Raw genomic sequence first — 22637 nt, 5'->3', positions numbered from 1 at the left:
TTATTTTTGCAAAGTAATTATTTTTCTTCAAATCTATCCTAAGGAAATCAGTCTAATTTCCATAAAGCTTTCTACAGAAAGATGTTCATCACAGCCTTATTTATAATAACAACAATAATTAGAAACTGCCTAAATATTCTACAGTGGAGCAAATGGCTAAGTAAATCATGGAAACATATTATATAGCTTGAAATTAAAAGAATGACTAGGAAAACTGTTCTAATAACATGGAATGTTTTTAATGTAATAACATATGACAAAGGATGCAAATCATACATGTATCATGTTAATACATAAAAATAAAACCAATGATGTAAGAACTGTAAGAAACTTCTCATTGGCTTCTTCAGAAGATTTTTAAATTTTTCATAAATAAGCATTCATTAATTTTTAAATGTGTAAAAAAATTAATATATTTCTAAAATGAATTCAGTCTAGCAGAGGTCAAGGATGGCAATGGAACGGAGTGAATACTAAATGATCAAAAGCTCAGGGAGCAATTACCTTGAGACTTCAGACTCTGTCCATCACTTGCCTTCCACTTTCCATCCCGATGTCTGGCTTTATGCTTTCGCATTCATGGGAGGCTAAACATTAGTTGGGGAAACTTTGGAGTCCTGCCCCAGAACTTTGAGGAACTGATTATGAGGCGCTGTACAAGTCCTTTAACTTTGGTGTCTCTATCTGAGAAGAAGTGACAAAAATGCTGAGTATCCAGATACCATGAGAAGATTAAAATGTATGAAGACCACAACTCCTCAATACACTAATTTCATAGAATTTTAAGTCTGCAAGGGTCCTCCAGCATCAGGGATCCAACCCCTAAACTTCACAGGTGAGGTCCAGAGGAGTGAGAGTCAGTCAGTCTGACTTTGGGTCCTGTGTGCTTACTTACGCTGTACTTAATAGCAATTTAATTTAACTTGACCTCTGGTTACAGGCAAAAGTGCAGCTGAAATCCAGGAGCCTGACTGCCAAGGCAGTGCCTTTTCCACTCTATAGAGGGCAGGCATCCACTGGCCAACAGACAAGAGCTTGAAGGCTGTCCACTGGCCATTTTCTCTGCAGCCACATACACGTAAATGGAAAAAAGAATACCTTTCTTCCAATGGTTTTCAAAGACACACAATTAAAATTTTTCTAATGATGAAAAAACTGCTGGAGTGGAAAGCAAAATTCATGGACTCTAAAGTGAACAAGAATGAAGATAAAACAATTTTCAAGTAACATGTTAGACCTATGTATACATGCCAAATATCCCAGGATAGTCCTAACTTCAAATGTTCTGTGCCATGATTCCATAGGACTCTTGTAATTGTCATATCATGTATCCCAATTTTGGGTCGAGGATATCATGTTATTTTATCTATATATCAAAACCTTCCCATTTGCAAATAGACACTTGCAGACCACAGTGTAAACACACACACACACACACACACACACATACACACACACACACTCACACTGTAATCTCTCCCTCTGTGACCATCTGACCACCCTTCTTAGAGCTGAGTGCAGATGCCCTGGGAAGGGGCTGGGAGTTTGTGTGGCCTTTTTTCCTTCTGGACATTAACTCATGTCTTTCCTCTCTAGGGAAAGGTGAAGAATCCTACCCAGACCTTCTGGCTCTGGTGATCGCGGTCATCGTCACCATCATCGTCTCGCTAGGGGTGAAGAACTCTGTGGGCTTCAACAACGTGCTCAATGTGCTGAACCTGGCAGTGTGGGTGTTCATCATGATCGCAGGCCTCTTCTTCGTCAATGGGAAGTACTGGGCAGAGGGCCAGTTCTTGCCCCACGGCTGGTCAGGGGTGAGTTCATCCTAAATCCCTATGTGCCTCTCCCATGCTCTGCCTTCCACCCCATGATGAGTCTAAGACATGTTTTCAGGAAAATGCTGTTGTGTCTCATAATCTTCATGCCACCCTCTTCATCACCTTTCACTGGAATGTTCTGAAGAAGTAGCTCTCATTTTATTTTGTTTCACAAACGTTTATTAAAATCCAGTTTTATAGATAACTAAAAGATTTGTTGTGTTGGTCCCTTGCAATATACCTAATACAAAGTGCTTTGCATTTGGTATCTTATTTAGTCTTCCTAATAACTGTGCAAGGAAATATTTACATTCTGGTCTTACAGGAGAAAAAACTCACACCCAGAGAGGTCAAATGACTTGCTATTAAGCATACAGTGTAGGTAAGCACAAAGGACCCAAAGCAGGACTGTCTGACTCCAAAATCTATAGAATCTCCCTATAGTTTATTTAGATGACAGACAGTCTGTCAATAAACAATGCAGTAACAAAGGCCAGGAGAGGGATGGGTGGGGAAGAGATTAGTGTTTCTTGGGTATAGAACTAGGGAACAAACAGTTTTTTTGTTTGTTTGTTTGTTTTTAATTTTTTTTTATCTTTTTCCTTTTTTAATCCTCACCTAAGGACATTTATTTTATTGATTTTAGAGAGGGGGGAAGGAGACGGAGAGGAAGAAGGAGAGAGAAAGGAAGAGGGGAGAGAGAGAGAGAGAGAGAGAGAGAGAGAGAGAGAGAGAGAGAGAGAGAGAGAGAAACATAGTTGTGAAAAATAAATATCAAATTGGTCGCCTCTTGCACGTGTCCCAACCAGGGATTGAACCCACAACCTGGGTATGCTTCCTGATTGGGAATCAAACCCTCAACCCCTCAGTGCAGGAGACAACATTTCAACCAACAGAGCCACACTAGCCAGGATAAGAAAAAAAACGTTTTTAAACCTTAAATCTAATCCCCACATTTGACCCAAAGTGGATATTCTTCAGGGGTCTGAGGGCAGCTGAGTGGGCCTATGGTACAGTTTATAATGTCCATTCCATTGCACGGTTCACACAGAGAAATCCACCTGATGAGGTCTGGGGTTTGGCAAGACAGTAGGCTGGACCAAAAGGACATGTTCAGATCTCACCCCTATGACAAAAGTAGTTCTAAGTCGCACCTGGATTTGTTCTCTAGGATAACAAAAAATGTTTACTTTATGAGTTAATTGGTAAAATTCACCAGCCATTCTTTTTTTCTTCTTTTTTTATTTTAATAGTTGAACATAAATCAGAGAATTTTGAGCTAAAAGAGGTCTTTACAGCCATCAGGTCCTATTCTCCCATTTAACAGGTAGAAAAACTGAGGCCGAGAGAGACAAACCTACCTAAGATGGTGGCAGAAGCAAGTCCAGGATTTCACCAATTTTGCTTTTGTAGCTTTTTCTTTTTTCTTTTTTTCTTTTTTTTTAATATATTTTATTGATTTTTTACAGAGAAGAAGAGAGAGGGATAGAGAGTTAGAAACATTAATGAGAGAGAATCATCGATCAGTTGCCTCTTGCACACCCCCTACTGGGGATGTGCTCGCAACCAAGGTACATGCCCTTGACCAGAATTGAACCTGGGACCCTTTCAGTCCGAAGGCCAATGCTCTATCCACTAAGCCAAACCGGTTTCTGCTGTAGCTTTTTCTTAAACTATTTTCTTCCAAGATGTTCAGGGACCAGAAATCTCTTTGGAAGAACTCTCAAAATAAGTTCTGTTATTTTGAACCATGCCATGCTGTTCAATGCAAAGAAATAAGCAAGAAAGCAATTTCAGCCAAGATTTCTAGTCTTCTGCTTATCTGTAAGAATTCCACAGAACCACAAAGTTTATTCTGCCTCTCTGAAATGAATAAGTCCTGAAACTGGTTAAAACCAAAAGAGACAAAGACACGGTTGACCCCATTCTATATCCCTAAATCTGTATTCATTTATGATACAAATCGTTTCTTTCCTATCAAGTAGGAGAGATAAAAAGAATTATAGGAGTGACAAAGAAAAAGTGTTTTCCAGAAAGTCAATAGCATTTTCATCATAGCACACAAAAATGTTCTCACCATTTTCTTAACAATGTAAGAAATTATTGGGTCATGGACTTACTGTAAGACTTTGGCCCACAACTAATTTCTATGCTTTTACATTTTCTCAGAGCTATCAAGTGGGAAGTCTAATTGTACCAAATATTTGCAAAAGAGAATAAAATCTTGGATGTTTTTATTTGCACAGTGTGTAGTTAAGCAATAGTGATAATGATAGGAGGGAGGAGCTAGAATGTATCCACTACCTGCTAGATGCCCTTTGAATTGTGCATTGTTCTCTATGAATATTATCTCATTCTGACAACAAAACTTTAATGCAAGTGCTGTTGTCTCCAAGTTACAGATGGAGCATCCAAGGCTCAGAGAGGCTGGGTCACTTACCTGAGGTCACTGAGCCAGTCATTACCAGGCCTGAAATTTCTGCCCAGGTCTGGGTGGCTCCCAAACCCCTTACTACATCAATGCCCTGTGCATGATGACCCTCCCTTCTGAGTCTTCTTAAATAAGATAATTAATCTGACAGGTTATATTTTTATTTCCTTTAAGCTTTCCCAAAATCATAGTCTTGGACCTGGGAAGAGCCGTCAGAGATGGCCTAGTCTCCTTCTTTCTTATCTTCAAAGGGAAGTATAATTCCAGCCCAGGCCAAAAGTGCATTGCTTACCAAGATATCATATCAGAGCAATTCAAAAGCTTTTTTTAATTACTTGGATTATGTTAAATTTTCAAAATATTCCTAGTAGTGCCCTGGCTGATTTTGCTAAGTGGTTAGAAAATCAGCCTGAGAGACTGAAGGGTCCCAGGTTCAATTCCAGCCAAGGGCACATGGCCCGGTTGCAGGCTCTCTCTCATCATTGATGTTTCCATCTATCTCTCCCTCTCCCTTCCTCTCTGACATCAATAAAAATATATATATTTTTAAATCTTCCTAGTAGCTTTCTTGAATGGCACACACTGTAGTCTAGGTCCCATGTGACAACTGGAAAGAGTAAATACCCTTTGCCCACGCTGAAGAAGATGAGTCTTTTGGTCTTTCTTCTTGTGCTTCATCCTGGGGTCTTTATTCTTTTTGGGGGTGTCCTCTTCCCTTCTTTGGGGCTCCACAGCCTCCCTCAGTCGGGAGCCCGCCTCATCAAGGAAGGAGCTCATTAAGCCAGCTTCAAAGGCTCCTCATTTGCATATCCCGGGTTCTCACCAGCTTTTATAGCAAGAAATGAAGATCAGAAATCAGCCATAAAAATCAAGGAAGATTCCATTCCCAACACTTAACATTTCCTTTATGACAAACTCTTCCATATACAATTTCCCTTTAATCTTCACAACAGCCTTGCAAAATAAATACAATGATCTCCACTTTTACACCAAAATAACTAAAGCTTAGACCACAAATTTAAGCATAAAAGAATTGCAATGTGGTCCCAGTTCTGGAGGAACCAAAGCACTTACTCAGAAACTCTAATACCCCCTCGTAGTGAACACATGGAACCAATTGTCTTTTTCTTTTTTTCTTTTTTCTTTTTTTTTTCTTTTTTTTTTTTTGCATTTTTGGCCACTGACCTCCAACCCAAACCTACCACCTTAAGTAGGCTTGCCATTGACCAGCAAAAAAGTTCGGCTGGGATTTTGGATTTTCCACTGCAAATCCCTTTTCCCTGCAGGAAATTCAAATATGTGCCCTAATGGCTGTGATTAAAAAGCACCATCTGAGTACAAAGAACATCCCAGTGAGAAGATGTTGCTGACTCATCGTCCCTGCTATCTGCCTGGCCTTGGATTTCTGCAGAGTGAATTTCCTCCCTGGCGAACTGGCCTGGACCTGTTCTTTCTCAAGTCTGATTTCAGGTCACTTTTCCAGTCCAGCCGGGCCACTTCTTTGAATATGGATTCTATTTTATTAAGGTCCCGGCCTTCTCATAAGCATTTCATCCACCACATTAACGAACACACTCCCTACTCTGTTATCTAGCAATTGCCAATAAAAGTGAGTTTACCTACTTGGCTGCTGCCAAGAGAAAACATGACCTACAAGGAGATTAGTTCAGAGTTCCAGTCTACTCCATTCTTACTCTCTTTAGGTAGGGTGGGATGGAGGAAATCACTGTGTAGAGGATGGCTTATAAAGATACCAATACATGACTTGCAACACAATTCTCAAGCACTTTGAAAGGGTTAATGAGCAATCTGTCCTCTGGCCATGGACCCCTCATAGGCCTACTCTTTCCCTGCTGCAACTACTTCCTTCCAAAGAAAATAGCAGAAGAAATGGTTTACTCACTTTCAGGTTCTGGGTCAAATGCTTCTTTGGTCTTGAAGAGCTTAAGAATAACAAAAATCTCCCCCCTCCTATATCAAGTAACTGCTGGCCCTCGGCTGAACCCCTGCTTCCATCTGCAAATCCTCAGCCCCTGAACATTGTTGGATGTGTATTCCCTCTATGTTATTTGTTCTTGATGTTATCTTATGGTTTTTCTTTAACCAAATAAGACGCCCTACAAGCACAAATAGCTCCCAGGAAAATGGCTCATAGCAAATATTTGTGGGGAATGCTGACAACCTCCAAAGGAAAAGTTCTTTTCCATGTCCTCCACATTTAAATCCATTTGCTGGGAACTAGTAGTACATTCCACTGTCACTGCAAACAGGCTGCTAATAGCTGGAGCATGAGCATGGTAGAAAATGTTATTAAAGTTGTAGTTTCATCTTGTTAACTTGGGAGTGAATTATATAAAAGTGCCTAATTATCTCCAAGGCATCTGGCAGAATGGCCAAGGCATGATATAGAGGGCTGCCTCACCCTAATGCCTTTCAAATATCAGCCAGGCACAGGGGGGTCAACATAGGGGCCCCACACATTGAGTAGCAGGCCACTAATGACTTTTCTTTTGACAACTAATTAAGCAGCAGCCCTCCAGCAACTGAGATACAAGCTGATTCCCCACAAAGGTCTGTAAAGGCAGATCCATCTGGATCTCCTGGCTGAGCTGCTATACCAGGTTTACTTTGGAAAACATTTTCTGCTATGTCATCAAATTAAAAAGTCAATACTATTCTTTATTTATGTAAAACAGTAAAGGAAAGGTAGGATAAAGTACCAATGAAACCAGTAACACACACATACATTTCACCCACTAATTTTATTCACAGATGCTCACCCTTAGGTACCACTCACATTGTCATGCATGGAAGGGTATTCCAATCATAAATACCAGTGGCCAGAGTAAAATGGAAAGCAGTTTTAGTGGTTACTTGAGTAGAGATACACCCATACACAGTTTCACTTCGTGGCTCCTTTGTATTTACCAATCAGGGATCATTTGCTGGCCAGGAGATAACCTCATGCAAACTAACTGAAGTAAAAATGAGACCTCATTTGTTAATCCCATTATCTTCTCCTTGATAATCTGTTTATTTCATCTACAGCTTGTGAGGCCAGGGTCTGTTTGATCTTGGCAGATGAGCTGGTTTTTCTCCCTTTGCCTCCACTCCCCAGATTCATTTTCCACCCATATTGCTCTGTTCTGTGCTCCAAAAGACCCCTTTGCTATTTCAGGTTGGGTTCAGCCAATGCAAGACATTATCAGGAGATCAAAAGGTGAGAGGAAAGCAAGACCAGAGTATGTCCTCCTCTCTCCGACCCAGGCTTAGCTCCTATAAGCTCTTCATTGAAATAATTTCATTTGAACCATCTCAGTTAAATTCTATTTTCTTCCTAATGCAGTAGAACTTCCCAATGTCCTACCTTCAATCTCTCCAGCCTTCAACCACAATTTTTTTTTCTAGTTATTCATAGGCAAATGCAGGCTAACAGACATTGCCTTTGCAAACTTTTTCTCTCTCTTCCTAACTTGATTATGTTAACTTTCTGGTATCTAATTATCAGCAATTGCCACCTATTCTTTCATTCACTTGGAAAATAGCATTTGTGCTTTTAAAAATAATATAGATATTTATTCATCTTATTCAGTTTGTTTACCTCAGTCAAGGTTATATTTTGGATTGTGTGGTGTTCTCAAGACTGCAAGTACCATAAGGTCACACTCAGAGAACCTTTTGCTCATTACTGTCTCCACACCAAGCACAGTGCATGGCACGTGGGAACAGCTAATAAATATGTGTCAAGAAGAATGAGGAGGAGGGCAAGGAATTTGTTTGTGCCCCTGGGTTTCATCTGTCCTAGAAATTTTATGAGTTATAAAAATAATACTGGTAAGAGATAATACTTATTGAGCAACTACAGAATTCTAGGACTGCAATTTATTATATTATCTCATTCAATCCTTGTAACAATCATATGAGCTAAGTACGCTCATTCTTTTCACTTAAGGGATAAACTGGGCTCCAAGAGGTCGGGAACTTGTTCTAGGTCACCAGCCTAATATGTGGCAAAACCAGGTTTGACAGTCTACAAAGTCTAGACTCATAACTCAAGCAGAATCTACCCAAGTTCATGGCTCTGAGATTCCCCCTGGAGCCTATAATATACCTCTCCTCCAAGTGCATGGTCCAAACTGCAGAATTGTTCTCTGACTTACACTGAGTCTTCTCTTCTTCAAGTTAGACATCCCCAGATGCCCAGGTGTCCCTCACATGGTGTGATTTTACAGACCTCTCACTCTTTTCTAGGCTAGATTTGCCCCAAAATTCTTGTTTAGGACTCTCCCACACTCCTTTCCTCAGCAGTGAGCTCTTCTAGTATCCACAACCTTTCAATTAGACTTAGAACTGATCACACTAAAGAGGCACAGAACTGTAGCCCTGGAACATCCTAATTGGGACAAATACACCTTCAGACTGACTGTCACATCAGGTCACTGTACAATTAACAAGAGGGGAGTGTGCGTGTGTGTGTGTGTGTGTGTGTGTGTGTGTGTGTGCAGGTGCTAAGGGAAGAGTAAGCAGGACCTGTCTTCAGGAAGCTGTCTTAAAGCTTTTCTGGATTGGGGCAGTTTAGTGAGCCTGCAATCCCAGCATGTGTTCATCCTTAACAAATGGAAATGTTTTCTAGATAAGTGAAAGCAAGCACATTTCCAAGCCTGTGACCCTCCATGTACATCTGTTTTCTCTCCTTGTGTGAAGACTAAAGACACTTTTCATGCCCTGAAATGAAGGACTTTGCTGGGGTGAAACTGGGAGCTATCTCCTCTCCCAGAGAATAGCTCTCTGACTACAGAACTTCTTGTTTGAGAAGTTTTTTCTACTTGAGTTATTGGACTAGACCAGGAATTCCTAGATTTGGGGGATGGGTGAGGAAATGGACTCCTTGGCTGTCTGGTGAAGCCTGTAAAGTTCACCTGAGAACTGTGTTTTTAAATGACTAACCTAATTACATAAGAAATCAGAAGGAACCAATTATACTGAAATGCAGTCATAAAAATATTTTTAAATTGTGATAGAATAGCAATGTGCTTCTTAGTGCATTAAATATTACAACATATATATATCGTAATTTGAAAATAGCCATGAGCACAACTGATATTCTAAGATCTCTGCCATGACCCTAATATGATAGAAAAAGAATTGCTACCAGTGACAAAGTTATCACCTGCTTACATTCCATCAGAGATGAGTGAAAATAAAGATGTCATACTTTCACAGACCCCCTGAATTGAACCAACCCAGGATGATCCCAGTTAGGGAAATGAACCATTGAAATCGTAATGAGAGAAACTGTGGAAGAGATCAACTCATTTTGCAGATGAGCAAAGATTGCTTTTGAAGGGTTGAGATCTTCAATATTGAGATGGATCTTGCAAGTTCTAGAACTTATTTTTTTTTTTTATACTTATTGAGAAGTCAGTGGGAAAGGTAAGAGTGAAAATTTAGGACAGGTGTCTGCTCGGCATGTGTTTTTAAATGTCATCATTTATAAACTGAATATGCAGAGAAAAAAAAGATAAAGAAAAAAAGGCCAAGTCTCCTGGATCCACTGGCGAAAGCTTAAATGCTGCCATGTCTCCTCAACCTATACACACAAGTCCAGAAAAATCTCTCACCTTTCCCTGAAGGGACATCCCCAAGCATTCAAAGAGGCACATTTTTTGTCTTCAGCTGATTATAAGAGTGCTAGGATAGGTGTATTTATACTTCAGTAGATTATTTGAAATAAAGTAGCACCCTCCTCAATGAAAATTTTTCAAAGACCCCTTGACTTACCAAGTACCAGCCATCCCTGGAGTCACGCATGCTCCTGACAGACAGACATCCAGTAGATGTCACTGGATACCACCTCCCCAGCTTTACACAGCCAACTACCTCAGACCTTGTCCTGCCTTGTAGCCGTTAAGTCACTGAAGCCCCCCCAAAAGCAGAAAACTTAAACTGTCTCTGTCTGTCTTCCCATGGAAGACAATAGAATATCTGAAGGTTTTTTACAACACTTCAGATCTAGAAGTTACCATAGAGATGATCTATCAGGAGCACTAATGGTGATTTGGGCAAGACAATTTCTTGTGCAGACATCTGAGCCCACTACACTAAATGCCTGAAGTGCCTACCCCATGTCTCTGTGACAGCCACAAGTAGCTCCCCAAATTTACTAATGCCCCCTAGGAATAGTCATACAGCCCCTATTTGTGATGGAATCACCTCGGATAAAAGCACAGAGAGATTAATGAGTTCTCCCAAGATATTGGGATAGCCAACTTAGTGATTTTTTTTTATAGCCCCACTTAGTTCCAAAAATGATTTGAATGTGTTGAATGGCTTATTTTTATTTGTGCATGATTCTCCTTATTTCCATTTTACACATGAGGAAATGGACCATTGTCACACAGCTAGAAAGTAGAGGAGATCAGAACATAAGTGTTTAGCATAAGTCCCACCTTGTTATCCCCTCTGCCACTCAGTAATGTCTTTGGGGCATTGGGCAATTGTGGATACCACATGTAAGGCACTGGAACTGCTCTGGTACTGACAGATATCATCATCCCTACAGGTGCTGCAAGGAGCAGCCACATGTTTCTATGCTTTTATTGGTTTTGACATCATCGCCACCACCGGAGAGGAAGCCAAAAATCCCAACACGTCCATCCCTTATGCTATCACCGCCTCCCTGGTCATCTGCCTGACAGCATATGTATCTGTAAGTACCAAGACATGTGGGACCCTCCTCATGGCCTTTGTTCATATTTGACCCTAAAGTGTGGCTCTGGGGCTGGGTCCCCTTCTGTCAGAAAGTGATCCTTTGTTTGTGCCCTTGGTGTTTGTACATAAGCACATGCTCCCTATATCTTTGCCCAACTATGACAAGATGAAAAATCAGGACTCCAAACTAGAGATGGGAGAATCCCAGGCCCTCCTTTAAGCACTGCCTCTGAGTCTCCATCCCCAACTGCCTTACACACAGGCTCCTGGTGTCCCCTGCCGCCTGAGGATGGTGTGCTGGGAGTGGGCCGCTGTCCAAGGATCTCAGATCATAGGCTGGCAGTAACGGGTGGGTGTGCGAGCAGAGGCTTTGTGGGCCTCTGTGCATCCTCCTCAATGCTCTTCTGTCTTCTGGGAGCTTCCCGGCAGTGAAGAGGCGAGGCGAGGAGAGGAGAGTGCATCATCCTCTGAAGATGCTCTTCCCTTAAATGTGGGGGGTGGGAATATGCAATTTCTTTCTGCTGTTGTTCCTTTTTAGAGGAGTTTAAGCTTACCCCTTAGGGTTTCCCCATCAAGGGTTGTCCTCATAATAAAGCCGTCAGACTTGTGTCCTCAGGATCAAGGATGCTCCTCACACTTTTGATGTGTCAGTTCCCACCCTAGAATTCCTACCACAGAGGTAGTTCAGCCACATCCAAGATTCCCTTCACCCCCTGGCAATGGAGAGAACCAGCTAACAAGCCAACAGGTGTGTGTGTACACAAATACTCCAGGCCCTGAAGGCCCCACTCTTGTCACCACAATTAGGAAAGAGTCAGCAGCTGAGGTGTACACTATAAGCCCTGTGGCTCCTACTGCCACAGCATGGGGAAAGCACCTCCTTCTCCTTCCTCCAGAAAAAAAATATTTTTTTAATATATTTTATTGATTTTCTAGAGAGAGAAAGAGAGAGGGATAGAGAGTTAGAATCATCAATGAGAGAGAATCATCCATCAACTGCCTCTTGCATATCCTCTACTGGGGATATGCCCGCAACCAAGGTACATGCCCTTGACCGGAATCGAACCCAGGACCTTTCAGTCTGCAGGCCAATGCTCTATCCACTGAGCCAAACCGGTTTTGGCCAGAAAAAAATATTTTTTAAAAAATATGTTTTTATTTATTTTTTTAGAGTGAGAGGAAGGGAGAGAGAGAGAAACATCAATGAAAGAGAACTATTGATAGACTGCCTCCTATTCCCAGTGTGCCTGCAACTCAGGCACACAGGGATTCAAACTGATGAACTCTTGGTGCATGGGACAACTCTCAATCCACTGAACCACACTGGCCAGGCACAAAATAAAACCATCTTTAACAACCACCTAAAGAAGCCAGACCAATTGATCATTAAGGCAAGCTGCAAAACGGGATTGTCCTGGAAACCAAAGGAAAACAGAGCAGCTTTGAATGTGGTTTATATGTGGTTAAATTCAGTTGCCCAGTCAAACATTTATGGAAAGGTCATTTATCACCTTCCACCATGCACACATAGTACAAGTGGCTTCCTCTTATCTATATCCTGATTTTCCCTGCAGACTGAGTGTTCAGGGAGGTGTGGTGTCAGGGTGTGCAGCAGAGACACTCTGCTATGCACTTCCTCTCCTATTCCTCCCTCATACCTCCACCTCTTCCAGGGGTCGACCCTTGCAGCACACACACAATAAGGTTAATAATAACTACTCCTTCCTTAGAATGGCACTTCATAGACTACAGAGCACTTCAGACATCTACCAATTCTTTGCCTATCCTGATCTAATGAGGATAGAAGACACAACAGAAATTGCTGTAAGATCAATCCCACTCTCCTCCAGCCCACCACACCCCACTCACATTGCAAATGGTGAGTGGCTGCTGGGAAATATTGTATTTGTTCAAAATGCATTGGGCCTTAGCTATGCCTCAAGAGTTGTTTGTTCCTGTGCTGGTCAGCAGTTGCCAATCCACCACCAGAAGAGGGAGATTGCTGGGCTGTGGTAGCCCATCCTGCTATCCTCTCTCAACCCATGGCTTGCTTCTCTGGAGGTTCTCGACTACTGAGGAATAGGCAAAGAAGTGATCTAGAAGCGCATTGCTATCTCCCTTTCAGACTCTGAACTCCTTTCCTGATGCCAGCATTGGCCTTTGAAGCCAAAGGGGAGCCTGGCCGTGTGACTGGTGGCTCCATTGCCTGAGGCCAATTCTGAAGGGAGGGATGTTATGGCAGATCTATAATGTATGAAGGGAGATAGGCCCTGGCTAAGTGATTCCTGATTAAGCAAAGCCATCGTGGTCTTATGGCCCAGAGTAGGACTGGATTCCATCCTGAAGCCATAATGGAAATAGGAGTTCTCATCTGAATCTCATCAGTTTTTTGGCTATGGATATCCTACACAACTGTCTTTGGAGTTCTGCTCTCTGGTCTTTGGGGTGACAGGGAGTACTGTTAAGACCTTGTAGGACCCTGAAAGTTTAAAAGAAATGAGAGTCATTTCCATGTGGGCAGGGTGCTCATGGTCATTGCCGGGTCCTGGCTCCAGTGCCTGTGGCTGTAGCTCCTCCCACCTGGGAACTGCCTTTCATTGAAATGTCAGTACTTTCATGGGGCTGAAATACTTGCAGACTTATTCCTCAGATATGAAAGGCCCATTGAGAGATATTAGAGGTGATCTGGTCCAATCCACTAAATCCATGTGTGGGGAGAAAATAGAGACCGAGAACACCAGAGGTCAAATGGTTGTTCTAAAGGGAAGTTATGTTGCCAAGAAATGGCAGGTCCAAACTGCCTTGCAGCCCTCTGACCCTGGGTCCTCTGACTTTCTCTCCTGTGGGTTATTCATCCATGCTGTCAGTCCCCTCTACCTCCAGCCATGTTTTCTCTTGTTTCAACAGGTGAGCATGATCTTAACTCTGATGGTGCCCTATTATGCCATTGACACGGAATCCCCGCTCATGGAGATGTTTGTGGTTCATGGGTTCTATGCTGCAAAATTCATTGTGGCCATTGGGTCAGTTGCAGGACTGACGGTCAGCTTGCTGGGCTCCCTCTTCCCAATGCCAAGGGTCATTTATGCCATGGCTGGTGATGGGCTCCTTTTCAGGTAAGGTTTATGCTCTGTGGAATTAATTCTGTTATGTCATGCCTGTACAGGGAGAATGTCACTGCTGTCAGCCTGACTGCAGCTTTGATGTGAGTGCCTGTCACATAGACAGTGGAACTTGTCACATCCTGGCAGAGAATTTGAGTTGAAAGAGCTTACGCCCTGAAACAGCTCCTCTATTTGACTCTGGGTCCCTCAATCCAGCACAAACTGATCTGTTCCTCTATCTGCTCCCTCTCCTGTTTGACATTGTGTATCCCTTTGTAAAGATGGTGAGTGCCAAACTGTGATACTGAGTGGCCTCCAGAAGGGAGAACCCATCCTGGGACACCTTAGGCCTGCCCTCATATTGAGGCCTGGTACCTGACCCTGTCTGTACAGCCCCTCTGAAGTTGAAAAAGTTCAAAGTTTTCCTCAAAAAGAGAATAATACCCTATTAACTGAACCTAATAATAGTAAAAACAAATAGCTACCATTCATTGAATATTTGTGCATTCCAGATGCTTTATATACAGTATACCTTTAAGTCATCACAATAATTCTATTTAGTCATCACAATAACTCTATTTTGCAGATGAGTGAACTAGGTGAGTATTCTCAGAGAGGCAAAAATCCTTGCCTCAGGTCCCTCAGCTTCTGGGGGGGGGGGGGGGGGGTCAGGATTTGAACCCAAGATTGGCCTAACTCCAAAGACCAGACTTTTAACCACACCAATATAGTGACATTTCCAGCTCCCTATCATGAACATGAAGTGGTTTGTCTGCCCCCAGCACAGAGGTATGTGGCCCCATCTCTTGGTTCCCAATGTCCACCATGGGAGGGGCTTGCAGGGAAGGCATTCCTTCCAGTGCACAAAGCAAGGTGTAAGCCCTGGAGACCAGGATCCCTTGGGTGCAGAGGGAACAAACTCAGGGACTTTATCTCTGCCCTTGGCTGTCACCTTCTGCTCCAGTTCCTCAGTCTATCCCCTGAAATCATCACCAGGTTTGCGCTGCTATATTAGGAAAGCTGGACAAATCAGGGAGAATCTCACCAAGGTAGGGGGGTGACAACTACACACATCCACAAGGTTTTTCTTCTGTCAAAGAAAATTAAAAGGAAAGACACTGGGGCTCCAAGAATGGTTTATTGTCCTGTGTGAATCCTGAAAATAAGGGAAGAGTAAAAGAGGCAGGAATGGGGAGGATCATGAAGAGAACAGGAACCTAATTAAGGTCCACAGAAACTGCTAAAGAAGCATTCAATCACTCGTGTTGGTCTTCAGCTGGTAACTGGATGAATTTAGCCTGCATTAATGAGTACTGGTTCCTAATTATTGTACTATTTTACCAGATTACTTCTTATACTTTTGTTATAAAGCTGTGTGTCTCAAAGTTTGGCATAAGTCAGATTCTGGAAGTTCTTTTTTTAATGTATAGTTTGTTGAGCCCCGCTCCCAGAGATTCTGATGTGGTAGGTGTCAGGTGAAACCTGAAAATATGTATTTCTCACACGCTACAAGAGAATGCTGGTGTTACTGACACATGGACCATACTTTGGGTTGCACAGGTCCAGAGGACCCCCAAATATTTATCTTATCTAGTAGGTGTATGACTTCTACTATCACTTCTTCCTAGCAGGATTTCAATTTAGTTTTCTAAATACCTCCTAGATTTAAGATTCAGTCAACTCTTCACATCACATAATAGACTAGGAACTTTAATAAAAAGTTTGTCTCAACACCTAGGAATTAAAGTAAACTATTTTTAAATTGTATTCCAGGAACAAAATCCTAGGATCAGAAGCATAGCTGTATTTAAAGCAGTGAATCCGTAAGCCAATTGGAGGGGCTGGACCAAGAGGAATTAAGTCATGTTAGAGTCAATCATCATCTGAAGCCATGTTAACCCTGTGCTTCGTTAACTTTCCAGGTTTCTAGCTCATGTGAGCTCCTACACCGAGACACCAGTGGTGGCCTGCATCGTGTCGGGGTTCCTGGCAGCTCTCCTCTCGCTATTAGTCAGCCTGAGAGATCTGATAGAGATGATGTCCATCGGCACACTCCTTGCGTACACCTTGGTCTCTGTCTGTGTCTTGCTCCTTCGATACCAGCCAGAGAGTGACATTGATGGTTTTGTCAAGTTCCTGTCTGAGGAGCACACAAAGAAAAAGGAGGGCATCCTGGCTGACGGTGAGAAGGAAGTATGTTCTCCTGTGAGTGAAGGGGAAGAGTTTTCTGGCCCTGCCACCAACCCATGTGGGGCCAAGAACTTACCATCCTTGGGAGACAATGAGATGCTCATAGGGAAATCAGACAAGTCAACCTACAATGTCAACCACCCCAACTATGGCACTGTGGACATGACCACAGGCATAGAAGCTGACGAATCTGAGAACATTTATCTCATCAAGTTAAAAAAGCTGATCGGGCCCCGTTACTACACCATGAGGATCCGGTTGGGCCTTCCTGGCAAAATGGACCGGCCCACAGCAGCTACAGGGCACACAGTGACCATCTGCGTGCTCCTGCTCTTCATCCTCATGTTCATCTTCTGCTCCTTCATCATTTTTGGTTCTGACTACATCTCAGAGCAGAGCTGGTGGGCCATCCTTCTGGTTGTTCTGATGGTGCTGCTGATTAGTGCCCTGGTGTTTGTGATCCTGCAGCAGCCAGAGAACCCCAAGAAGCTGCCCTATATGGCCCCCTGCCTCCCCTTTGTGCCTGCCTTTGCCATGCTGGTGAACATCTATCTCATGCTAAAGCTCTCCACCATCACATGGATCCGGTTTGCTGTCTGGTGCTTTGTGGGTAAGCAACTTCCTTTGGAGCCTTGAGAGTGCCATTTTAAGGCATTGAATAGCTTAACCCAAAATTACCTTCTTGCTGGACTAGGTATTACCATTCCAAGAAAAATCTGGCTGGTTCTTTGGACTCTTGCTTTCTGCATTAGAGTCAAGAGAGTCAGTTATATCCTTTCTTCCTCCTATGGTCTTGGTCGTTGGTTCTGAAGAATGATGCTGATGAATCCATCACTTCCATGAATACTATTACTGGACAGTCTTCTTATAGATAATTAATACCTTAAAAAGTCCACTTTAAATGAATCCACATAAAAAGAGGGGGAAACAGCATTATAAAAGTGAGGGTGGGAAAAGTTGATTGGTATCCTATCTTAGAAACTGAAAATTATGAGGGGAAAAAAGTATTTGACAAAATTAAATTAAAATAGGAACCATGCCATATTTTTTTAATGAGCAAAGTATAAATTAAGTATGGATTTTTGGAATAATTTTTACCTGATAAAATTGCATTATGGCACCATTTAACACCCCTAAATTCATATTGATTTTCATAAACTATTCAAGAGTTTTTCATTCCCCCCTTTATCCCTTTATCCCCCCCCCCCCCCCACAAGATCCTTTCTTATCCTTTGATATTCCAATCATTCTCTTGGGAAGTACCCATCACATCATCATCCTTCTTCTGTTGATAACTTCTGTTGATGACTCTGTCAGGTCCTCAGTTGTTCACAGCTTTGGGTATGAATAGAGTTGCTCTCTCTAAGCTCACTTTCATTGCCTTCAAGAAGTTTCGTACCTTCCCCAAGATTTCTAATTTTCCTTTGTGATCTATTTATATTATATTCACAATAGATGTTTATCATATCTAACAATCACTGATTTTATGAGATGGCTAGGGAGTGGTACTAATAGTAACCTGAGAGGGATGTTTAAGTGAAGACTAATTTTAAAGTTCTTTAGTCACTGTTTTTATGTTCCCTATACAACTTGGTAACCCTAGATTCTCTGTTAACAAATACTTAGTTAAGAAGGACCCTTAGGTACTTTGAGGAATAAAAAAGCAATAGAATAAGTAACTCCTGCCTTAAGGAGAGGATAGACAAATCTGCATGAATCAACCAGTCTAGTCAAGACAGTATAGAGACTCATGGATTAGTAAACAATCCACTCCTTGAGGCCAGGGATATAGGTGTTTAATATTACAGCCTCTGTGCCTGGAACAGAGTAGATGCTTAATAAATACTTCTCTATTATTATAAAGCACTCATTATATGAGAAACAAAGAAACTTCCTATCACAATAGCCGGAAAGAACTTTGAGGAGGTAGAATTAGAACTATAAGGTAAGGTTTAGATAGAGGGAAGTGGTGGTTGTGGGGGAGAGATGGGCATGGTACTCAAATGAAAGCACATGTCTTCCAGCAGATTCTTCTCCTCTGAAGGACATTCTGTACCTTCCCATAAGCATTTTGTTTCAATTTTCTAGTCTTCTATGTCTCATCCCTTGTTGGACATTAGAGGGATTTTTCCAGAGGACAAGAGCACTAACTTGTCAAAGTTTTAACCATTTATATGATTCACTCACAATCTCTCTTCTCTGTTTAAACATTTTTCCACTGGGACATGTAGCTAAGCAATGGAAAGATCTTACCATGGGTAGAGTGGCTGAAGTGGGTAAAAATATTTTAATTATATATTTGTGAAATGAATGAAGATATAGACACAAAGTTACATGGACTTACTAAATCATTACTAGACTATTAAAGCTGGAAGGGGCCTTCACTTTTCTAGATCAATGTTACCCACAGTGGAGTTGGTCCGAAGGTTGTGGGTTATTGTTAAGCTGATTAACAATGTTACCCACAGTGGGGTGACTATTCCATTGGTAATATTTGGGCTGATTTTAGAGAGTGTATGGGTAAACTTTTTATAGTTACTATACATTTTCACATTCTAGAAGAAATAGACATACTCACATAAATCTGGTAATTATTTTTTAATTTAAAAAGGGGATCAAATTAAGAAAACCATTAGTAATAAATAGTACCAGTGCTAGATGATTCATAACAATAATTAACATATATAACACTTATCACATAGTCATTATTGTGAGGGCTTTACTTATATTAACTTATTTAATCATCACAGAAATATCCATTTTAGAGATGAGGAAACTGAGGTACCTGGATGAGGTCACACACACTATCAAAGTCAAAATTAGAACTCAGATAGTGTGGGCCCAGAGTCCATGATCATAGCCACTACACTAAAAATATGATATATAAATACCTAAAGTTTGAAAAACACTGATAAAGTCCACCGCCTCCCCACTTGTCCCTGTCTCAATTTCACAGATGAGTAAACTGAATCTCCAAGAGTTTAAATTACATGATCAAGGTCAACAGGAAGTTAATTGAAGGGCTATCACTACAATCCAACATCTCCATGCTCAGATCTGGGGCTCGCCCTACCAGGGGCCTCTGAGCAGACCTTTTTATTGGATCAGAAAGTCTGATATGTAATTTATGTGGATCAACACATAACATCAGGCAGGGCTGGGTTCCGGGGCGTACGAACACTGCAGTCACACAGGACCCGACACTTGGTTGAATGCTCTGCTACCTTCTTGAATTCTTAACAATTTTTTTTTAACAAGGAGTGCCATGGTTTCATTTCGCACTGGGATCCGCAAATTAAGTAGCTGATTCTACATGGTATCTATGGTCTCTGAAACCCAAAAGGCACTTTTCGAAGTTGGTGAGGTGGAAGCAACCCGTGTCTTTAGAGCAAACATCCCTAGATTCAAATCACAACTCTGCCACCTTTGTCTTGTGACCTTGGGAAGATTGTTTAACTCCTTTGGGCCTCAAGTTATAGGTTACTCGTCTGTAAAAATGCAGATAATTTACTAGCATTGGTGTGGTGGCTGTTTGGAGCTTAAATAAGAAAATATTGGGGAAAGCAATGAGAATTATTTCTTTCCTGCCTTTCTTTTCAAAAGCTGAAGTGATTCATTGTCCCCTAGACTAGCTATCACATGCCAAAGTACAGCGTGAACCTGTTCTGACTCAGGCTGCCCTCCCAGTTATCAAAAGAAAACTCCCAGAGAGCCTTTTGTAATAAAGTTTTGCTGATAGCACAAACTTCAAGCTCGCTCCAGAAACCGATACTCCCTGACAGGGGAGGATGCCACCCTGCAGCCTGGGGCCAGCCAGACGGGGCACAGGAGCCCACAGGTCAGCAAGCACCCAGCTGTGAGCTCTAACTGCTTTGGCATGGTGATCTTTGAAGGCTGTTGTACTAGTTAGCTTCTCCTAGAACAAAGATAGAATCACCTGAATTGTTTCTAAAACATTCTACACTCAGGATCTCGCCACAGAGATTTTCTGATTCAGTTGGTCTGATATGGCCAATTCTGGGGGTATTTTTTTGTGTGCATGTCATTTTAATGTGCAGCCATGTTTAAAATGAACGTAGTTCTTAAAGTGTGCCCTTGACCAGCAGCGTCAGCATCACCTGGGAACTAGTTAGAAATGCAGTTTTGAACCCTATCACCACCAAAATAGAATCTTCAAGGGCAATTTAGGTTTTAACCAGCCCCCCATGTGATTTTGATGTATGCTCAAATTTGAGAGCCACTCATCTAAAGAGAAGGATAAGAAGATATTAGCAAGCAAGGCAGATTACTTAATTATAAAACTCTCTGTTTTTCAAAATAAATGTTTGCCTTTGTAAAATATATCCATCCCACAACACCAAATTGGCTTATAAAGTCTTTAATGATATTATAGAATAAATACCCCACCTCTAAACCTCTAAGTCTCAAAAAATGCCAGATTTTTTTCTCTTATTCTCTATTCATAATATAGCTTTCCTGGGGAGAACAGTAGAGATCTTTTTAAATAGATCTTCTTATGAAACATCAGGTATTTTTTAAAGGTTTGGGCTGAGTCATAACTTGAAAATCTTCCTGATACATTTTTTACCCAACCCTCTATAAATGAATCTTAATACAGCATTTTGTCACAATGTTTTTCTAAGCTTTGACCTTCAGAAGACACGACTCATAGAGTTAAATGAAGCACAAGTCCCAACAAGATTACCCAGCACTTGTTTCTTTTCTTCAGGAAAGAGAAGTAACCCAACAGCAAATGGTCAATAATCCCAACAAAATGAGCACAAAGCAGCCTTCATTCTCCTTTTCTTTTAGCTGATCCAGTTTTGTGAAGACCACTTCAAGGAGTTGGGCAGAGTCTCAAGGATGAACGTAGGAGGGACCAGTGAGAGCACTGTGCAATGGGGTTTTCAAGGTTATCCTTCAGGTCAACTGTTCCCCACGGGCCATTATTATGAATCAACTATCTGTTAGACCAGCTTGTGGGCTCCCTTACCTTGAAAATTGCCAAGTTTTCATCTGAAATGTTTTCAGTCCTTCTGAGGAAAACAAATTCTTGCCTATAGATGTAGAGAGCAGATAGAACTTGTGATTTGGACAATGGGGCCCATATATCCTGTACTAAGACATAAATATTTCAAAGATAAGACGCCACCTATGGTCTTTGAGCTATCATCTGAAATCTTACTGGAAATTGGCGATAACAGCCATGGTGATGAGGGGAATAGGAAGAAAAGAAGAGGGCCATGAATTGGGAATTGAGAGGGCACTGAAATAAACAAATTCCTATGGCTGTTCCATACATAAATTTGAAATTCTCCTTGTAGACAGAGGAGAAAACCACTGGCACCTTCAACATCAGAAGAATAAGAAAAATCGTGAAGGCCAGGCTGAGGATGGGAACAGGGTCAGTGGGATTCCAAGAAGGAGGGAGTATGGCGGTGGATCCTGCTATAGTCAAATATGCCTGCTGGCAGAGGTGCTGTGCAGGACAGGGAGACACATGGAAAGTAAGGGGCAGGGTGATGAACCCGGAGGCACCTGAGAATGAAGGTAGAAAGGGCCATCACTGAGATGGAAGGCCCTGTTGTGAGCATGTGCAGTGCACCTGGAACAGATTAGAGCCATGAAAGAGTGGAGGCTGGGCTTCCTCCCCTCAGCATTATGTGTATGTGTGAGATTCATTTACGTTGTTGCCTATAGTCTTAGTGTGTTCATTCTCCTTGCCTTCTAGCCTTGCTCTGTGGAAATATACCACAAGGGATTTATCCATAGTGTCCATGGACATTTAGCATGTTTCTGGTTAGGGGCTATTAGGAATAGAACCTCTATGAACACTTCTGTACATGCATTTGGTGGTCACATGGACACATTTCCCTTGGGTTTCTGTTGAGTTAGAAGTAGAACTGCTGGCTTGGGTCATTACATTTTTTAAAAGACATTTTTTAACAAAATGCATTCTGTCTCATGGCCATTATACCCTTCAAATAAAATAAGGGTCCCCAGCTCCGTTTTGCAGGTGGGAAACTGAGACCTAAAGTAATGTGGCTTTGTGCCAGTTTAGATTCGTTTCAGGGCCAAGGAGAGAACCTTTCCGTCCTAAGCCTGCTCTTCCTGGCCACTCCATAGTAAACCTTACTGCTGTTACAGTCCACAGGACATGTCATGGTGTGAAACAGCAGCATGGGAGCTGATGGAGACTGTGCTGGATGGGAGGACACCTCAGTACCATCCAGTCTTCATTGCTGCGTTGGGTTGGCAAATGTGTTTGGAAAGTTGATCCCAGAGTAATAAAAATAAAAAAGCCTCCGGGGAAAACAAAGTGCCCCAGTTATCTGCGGTGGGCAGGGCTTCCTGATGGAAAGTGCTCCCCAGGAAGAGGCACTC

At 41.9% G+C, this 22637-nt stretch overlaps 1 protein-coding gene across 1 annotated transcript in view; it reads left to right on the top strand.

The window, feature by feature from the left end:
• SLC7A14 (solute carrier family 7 member 14) overlaps positions 1-22637 on the top strand; it is a 94667-nt gene that overhangs the window by 66204 nt on the left and 5826 nt on the right. The window contains exons 4-7 of the mRNA XM_045583666.1: positions 1597-1814; positions 10811-10957; positions 13867-14075; positions 15986-16863. Coding sequence (XP_045439622.1) covers positions 1597-1814; positions 10811-10957; positions 13867-14075; positions 15986-16863 — 1452 coding nt within the window. The remainder of the gene's footprint in view (positions 1-1596; positions 1815-10810; positions 10958-13866; positions 14076-15985; positions 16864-22637) is intronic.

This window comes from Pipistrellus kuhlii, unplaced genomic scaffold (assembly GCF_014108245.1).
Source record: "Pipistrellus kuhlii isolate mPipKuh1 unplaced genomic scaffold, mPipKuh1.p scaffold_m20_p_2, whole genome shotgun sequence".
Taxonomy (NCBI): domain Eukaryota; kingdom Metazoa; phylum Chordata; class Mammalia; order Chiroptera; family Vespertilionidae; genus Pipistrellus; species Pipistrellus kuhlii.
The sequence above is the reverse complement of the archived record's forward strand: the minus strand, read 5'-3'. Positions and strand labels throughout refer to the sequence as shown.